This window comes from Zingiber officinale, chromosome 2A, assembly GCF_018446385.1.
Source record: "Zingiber officinale cultivar Zhangliang chromosome 2A, Zo_v1.1, whole genome shotgun sequence".
NCBI lineage: Eukaryota > Viridiplantae > Streptophyta > Magnoliopsida > Zingiberales > Zingiberaceae > Zingiber > Zingiber officinale.
Genome location: NC_055988.1, coordinates 5,831,975 through 5,838,619, shown reverse-complemented (window position 1 = coordinate 5,838,619; position 6,645 = coordinate 5,831,975). Strand labels below are relative to the sequence as shown.

General features: G+C 38.4%; 1 protein-coding gene across 2 annotated transcripts; it reads left to right on the top strand.

Annotated features, from left to right (window-relative positions):
• The first annotated feature begins 748 nt into the window (after positions 1 to 748).
• LOC122040613 (cationic amino acid transporter 2, vacuolar-like) lies at positions 749 to 5,891 on the top strand. Of its 2 annotated transcripts, none has more exons than XM_042599984.1 (14): positions 749 to 1,108; positions 1,444 to 1,645; positions 1,824 to 1,908; positions 2,878 to 3,018; positions 3,097 to 3,215; positions 3,290 to 3,386; positions 3,459 to 3,631; positions 3,728 to 3,794; positions 4,087 to 4,245; positions 4,344 to 4,614; positions 4,773 to 4,881; positions 5,054 to 5,166; positions 5,232 to 5,307; positions 5,386 to 5,891. In XM_042599984.1, the coding sequence occupies exons 1-14, from the start codon at positions 955 to 957 to the stop codon at positions 5,537 to 5,539; spliced, it is 1,920 nt and encodes a 639-aa protein (XP_042455918.1). In that variant the 5' UTR covers positions 749 to 954; the 3' UTR covers positions 5,540 to 5,891. The 2 variants fall into 2 exon arrangements, with proteins under 2 accessions (XP_042455918.1, XP_042455917.1); XM_042599983.1 differs by having other exon boundaries at positions 5,051 to 5,166.
• Positions 5,892 to 6,645: the final 754 nt, after the last annotated feature.

Below are 6,645 nucleotides of genomic sequence, written 5' to 3'. Positions count from 1 at the left end.
AAATTAAAAATATATATAAGTATTAATGAAAAATAATAAATAAAATTGATTAAAAATTTAAACTAAATAAAAATTTTAAAATATATAAACTAAATAAAAATTTTAAAATATATAAGTATGAATGAAAAAAAATAAAAATAAAATTAATTTTAAAAATAAAACTAAATAAAATTAAACTAAATAAAAATTTTAAAATATATAAGTATGAATAAAAAAAATTAAAAATAAAATTAATTAAAAATATAAATTAAAAAATTAAAAATCTATAAGTATGAATTAAAAAAATAAAAAAATAAAATAAAAAAGATAGAGGGTAGAATGATCATTTGAAAGGGGAGCAATTTGCTAAGCATTTTCATGGAAATTGACCAGAGTGGGGAGCTGGAAGATTTGGGAGACCACTCGATCCTTAGCCAAATAAAATTCACTGAACTTGACAGCCGGCAAGGCTTTCCAGCTGGAGAATGACGACGGAAATGATTAAGTGGGACCCACTGATCCGCATCGATTGGGAGAGACGGCAGTCGTTGCCTCTTCCATGATCTTCGGATCCCCGTCCAAGTGCCGTGCCAAGTCTTGCGACGATCCGCTGTTCATTCGGTGTACGTGAACGGTAAGCGCCGAGTTCCATCAACCTGGACGGCAGTGATGCGGCGTTGTTCGTCTCGGCTTGCAAGGAAGATTGGGGGGGATCCTAGTAAGATTAATAAACTCGTCCTTCCCCTTCAAGACTGCGGCGAAAAGCTCTCCTTGTACGGAGGGGTGGGAAGAAGAGGAAAGAGGGGAAGGATTGATAAGTGAGGGAGAGGAATTCGATTTCTTCTCCCTGGCCTCCTCCCTCTCTCTCTCCCTCCTACCTTCTGCCAGGGGCACAAAAAAAGCTCCAATCTTTGTTGGGGCGGGATCTGTTTGATCTCGATTATCGATAATAATAATAAAAAATTGTGCTTTTCTATGATGGAATTCAGGGAGGGGGCGGCGGAGGAGAAAGCATTCTCCGGGGTGGGGTTCCGCTTCCTGACGAGGCGGAAACAGGTAGACTCTAATCGGACTGGCGGAGGACACCAGCTCGCCAAGGCGTTGTCGGTTCCGCAGCTTGTGGTCATAGGTAAGAACGTCCATTCTTTTTGTCCTTCCTTTGCTTCAAGTCTAAGCCCCTTTTTTGCAGTTGGATTTCTACTCGAGTGATATGTTACTCTGCTTCCTTTTTGCCCTAAAAATAGTAGTTTTGATGCTTTTAGTCGTTTAGTTATTGATTTCGCTGGAAGGTTAAAAAAAAAATGGTCATTTTTCCTGCAGTCGCTAAATTCGTCAACGAATTCCTTTTAAAGGAAGTTGATGTCTGACACACAATTATATATTCTGTTTGTTTTCTAGCGTGAAATCGACTTTTGATCACCTTAGATTTTGATGCCATAATTATTCTTCTTCCTATCTATACAGGTGTTGGCACGACTATAGGTGCTGGAGTCTATGTTCTTGTTGGCACTGCTGCCAGAGAGCATTCAGGACCAGCTCTCACCATCTCCTTTCTGATTGCTGGGATAGCAGCTGCTCTTTCAGCTTTCTGCTACGCGGAGCTTTCAAGTCGTTGCCCTTCTGCAGGAAGCGCCTACCATTATTCATACATTTGTGTTGGAGAAGGGTGATTATTTAATTCTTTACAATAGCAAAATCAAATTTGTGTTATTACTGAAGGAATCATTGCAAGATATTTTAGTTAAACTAGTTCTGGCATTACTCGAGCTTCAAAATCGGGGGGATGTGCTGATTTATCAGACATAAGCTAGTTGGTAATTCATGTTTGTTATCTTTCTTGTCAGGGTTGCTTGGATTGTTGGCTGGGCTTTAATTCTTGAGTATACCATTGGCGGAGCAGCTGTTGCTCGTGGCATATCTCCAAACTTGGTTAGTGAGTTTCCATTACCTTGAGCTTTTTATCTAAGTTGATTGGTTACTCATTTACAATGACAGATATGCCATTTGTAAAATATAACAATGTTCTTGGATATCTACGGTATTGTTTTTATCTGTTCTAGGAATCTCACATATCCATTTTAACAATTTGATCGTTGCTATATCAACTTTTTATACATGCTATTTTGTATCTGCCCAACAGTTCTATCCATAAAGTATGACCAACTAAACAACAATCCATAATTTTTCTTTTATCTCAAGGAGCACATAACGATCACACAAGACTTCAATAGCTCCCTTCATTTCAACTAACTAGCCTTTTTATCTTCTTAATGATATCTGCATCAGCATGTCCCAATCTCTACATCTCCTAGTTGAACAATAGGTCTAGATATCTTTCAATTCTTATTATTGAAAGAATCTTATATAATGAGGTTTAATTTACTTTAAAACTGTAGTTTCTAAAGGTTTTCTCTATAACTCAAGCATTCATGATTAGCTTTGAGTTTCAATATATTTAGCACTCTCAACGTTCATTGATACCATGAAAGTTGAGCTTGAATATCGTTGGTAGGATCATCTATGCCAATGTAAAACAACTAGAATTTGATGAAAAGTTAGTATTTTCGGGAATTCTTTTGTTACACTCCAAGTAACTCTATCACTTGTGACTTGTATTCACATTACAACATAGTCCTTTGTCATACTGATATTTTTGCAACATCATATGCAAATTGTTTGTCTCGTCTATATATTCTTTTGTTTGTTGTCTTACTCGATAAATACCTTGTAAAGTTCAACAAATAACATTTGTGTGTTTTCTCTCAACTTTGTTGAATGCTTCTTTTAACAAATATAAACAATGCGTTAATATGTTTAACATCTGAAATTCTTGGAGAAATGATGATAATGCCAAAAAAATACCTTGACTCTTGGTTCTCTTGACAATATGGATTTCAGGCGTTAGTTTTTGGAGGAAAAGATAGTCTGCCTTCATTTTTGGCACGTGTTCAGATACCAGGCACCGATATTGTGGTTGACCCCTGTGCCGCTTCTCTAGTGCTGATTGTGACTATATTACTATGCTTAGGAATAAAGGAGGTATGCCACTAACAGCCAGGCTTTTGATGGTAATCTTATGCAGTTTGCTTTCTTAACTTTTGATGCTTTACAATGCAGAGCACATTTGTACAAGGAATTGTCACTACTCTAAACGTCTGCGTCCTGTTATTTGTCATCATTGCTGGTGGATATATCTGCTTCCAGACTGGATGGGTTGGATATAGTGTAACTGGCGGGTAATTTATGACTAAACATTTCATTCAAAGATTTTAATTAATTCTAGTTCTCATGGTGTATTGTAAAGTTTCAGGTATTTCCCTTATGGTGTAAATGGAGTGCTTGCTGGTTCAGCAACTGTCTTCTTTGCATTCATAGGATTTGATTCTGTTGCCAGCACTGCTGAGGAGGTTATATTTATTTATTTTACTTTTAGTGATCCTGATGTACACGATGCTTAATTGTTCATTGTGTTTATGCAGGTTAAGAATCCTCAAAGAGACTTGCCTTTAGGTATAGCGGCTGCTTTGACCATATGTTGTTCCTTGTATATGATGGTCTCCATGGTTGTAGTTGGCTTGGTTCCATATTTTGCTTTGGACCCTGACACTCCAATATCATCTGCATTTGCGAGGAACGATGTTCACTGGGCAGTGTAAGTTACTTGCTCATGCATCTCCCTGATAGTCATTCTGTAATGTTCTCCTCCTTCCTTCATGATTTTGTTTTTCTTTGACTTCTTGATAATCAGGTACATAATCACATCGGGTGCTTGTCTCGCACTTTGCTCAGCTTTGATGGGTTCAATGCTCCCACAGGTGCTCCAAACATGTATAAATGAGCATTCTAGCCTACACCAATACTTGGCGAGGACCGAAACATAAATGATCAAACAAATGATTTTACATTGTATAAATATAATACCTTTTTCTAGTAAGATGAGTAGGTTCTTTTAACAACAGGTGAAGAATTGTCACTTCTAGATTCAATTGGTACTTTGGCGATCGGCAACACTGTTTTTCATACCAAATATATTTTTTTGAACTCTGTAACTAGTCATGGTTTTCAATGTACTAATATTCTGAATTCTGTATGTTTTTTTTTTGTCAGCCTAGAATACTAATGGCAATGTCTAGAGATGGATTGTTGCCATCATTTTTCTCTGATGTTAATGAGCACACAAAAGTACCGGTGAAGAGCACGATTGTAACCGGGGTCTTCGCGTCATCCCTAACATTCTTTATGGATGTTTCACAATTAGCTGGAATGGTAAATAACTTTAGGCTCTCCTATGTTCTTTACATAGGTGTGCAAACTTTCAGAGAGCTACTAACCACCCTGCATTTTGTATACTCTGTAATGCATAGGTCAGTGTTGGCACACTTCTCGCATTCACCATAGTTGCCGTTTCAATCTTGATACTGAGATATGTTCCTCCAAGCGAGGTTCCTCTGCCGTCTTCTTTCCAGGAATCGATCGATTCAGTTTCATTTCGCAATAATTCTCAAAATAATGAGGAAAAGGCCGCTTCTTCTGAAATTACCTGCAGTAAACATGACCAAGAAGATGATGACATATCTGAAGCTATCTCTAAGGAATCATTTGATTATCCTCTGATCGTGAAGGAAACTAGTAAAGGTAATTATGACTCAAAATCTATTAAATCTCTGAACTATAAACTTCTTCATTAATTGCCAATGTCATATGTCAGTATCCTCATGATTATGCAACTTATGTTTAGCAAACATCATTTGCATTTCTTGCCTGCATTAGTTGCTGCCATTGTTTCGTTGTAGAGAATTTGAACGAAGAAGCTCGGCGGCAGAAAGCAGCTTGGAGCATAGCATTTGTATGTGCCGGAGTGCTTATCCTCACTATATCAGCTTCTTACTCATTCTTGCCTGAGTAAGTGATTCAGATACTAGTGATGAATCCTGGTCATCTTCATGCATCTCTTGGTAGTCCTAGTGAACTATTTACGACTATTAGCGATCATGAAATGACCGAATTTGAATGAACTATTCAATTCATATACATAAGCAATTCCTAACGACCTTCCAATCGTGTGTCTTAGTAGTTTCCTACGCTACACTGCATGCTCAGCTGGTGGCTTGCTTCTTCTGGCTGGTTTGTTTGTGCTTTACTGGATTGGCCAAGACAATGCTCGCCACAGCTTTGGGCACGCCGGAGGTACACTACCGACAATGATGTCCTCTACATTCCGATAAGTTACAATATTTTGGTGGTCTCTGCAGGTTTCATTTGCCCCTTTGTACCGTTCCTTCCCGTTTGTTGCATCCTCGTTAACACATATCTACTGGTAAATCTCAGGTAAGGCTATACTTGCCCGACAACGGTCTTGTGATAATCTCACTCTCTCATCATGTTTGATTGTGTGTTTGATGATAGTGCTGGCACATGGCTCCGTGTTTCGGTGTGGCTGCTGTTGGGGATTGTCGTGTACTTGTTCTACGGGCGAACCCGGAGCTCACTGACCGGTGTTATTTACGTGCCCGGGGCACATGTGGATGAAATATTCAAAGCCTCAGAGTTCGTAGCATAGTGTAGGAAAATCACAACCATGTTCTTATGAAAGAAGAGGAGCTGTAACATATATAGTTGTTGCTACCTCCTAAACCAGTGCAAATGGTTTGTTAAACAAAAACAGAGAAGAAAGATAATTTTTATATACATTTTTAGATTGACTTTTTCTATTTTTGATATATTTTTTAACAATTTAACATATTATGGCTACTTTTGGTTGGATGTAGTGTAATCGACCTTGTAATGTAATCAAATTTGTAATGTAATGTAATGTAATCTTGATTATATTACTATGTTTGGTAATATAATCAATAATGCATGTAACCTTTGATTACAAGAGTGATTATATTTTTTTATTGTTGTTTGGTATCCATTATTTTTTATAAATAATGTAATTCATATTATTATAAAATGATAAAAATATCCTGCGATTTCTATCGACGGTCGTTGCACCTCTGTCGAAGCTTGCGGCCGTCGGTAGCCGGCGATCAGCGACGACCGACGACGGCGACGACATTGACTAGTGACCGGTGGCGGTGGCGGCGGCAGCGGCGATCGGTGGTCGGCGACCGCCGGCCGACGGCTGACTAGGGGTATATTCAGTATTTAAATTTTAGTTAAACAATGACCTTGTAATGTAATCACAACGACTAACAATTTAAGCAAAAATTGTTGGATCGAGAAGCGCAAAAGGGAGGGGGGGGGGGGTGAATGCTCGTGGCTATTTCGCGTTTCGTAATCGTAAACCGTTCGAGTAATAAAGCAGCGGAATAAATAGAAAGAATCACACAAACACAGAAGACACAGGTTATTTACTTGGTTCGGAGCATGTGGCGACTCCTATTCCAAGGCTCGCGATCGTTGATCGCTTATTGTGGGCAACAACTATATCGCGCAAAGAGTTTGCACAAATGTAAGTTACAATAAGTGCAATAATTAAAGAAAAACTTATACCGACAACACTAAGAGAAAAACTTGTAGCTTTGGGTTGTCGAAAACTCATCGTAGCTTCGCCGGGTCGTTTTTGAGCAGCACGTTGATGAATAACAACTTTATAATAGATGTATTGAGTCTCTGCCTCGACCCCCGTTTTAAATAGTGCTGGAGGCGCCTCCAAGCCTGTCC

Bases quoted from the DNA above. Each gene is read 5' to 3' on its own strand.
- LOC122040613 (XM_042599983.1), top strand. From the start codon at position 955: ATGATGGAATTCAGGGAGGGGGCGGCGGAGGAGAAAGCATTCTCCGGG. The intron at 4,246-4,343 runs GTAAATAACTTT...TGTAATGCATAG, and splicing joins TTTCACAATTAGCTGGAATG to GTCAGTGTTGGCACACTTCT. The intron at 5,308-5,385 runs GTAAGGCTATAC...GTTTGATGATAG, and splicing joins TATCTACTGGTAAATCTCAG to TGCTGGCACATGGCTCCGTG.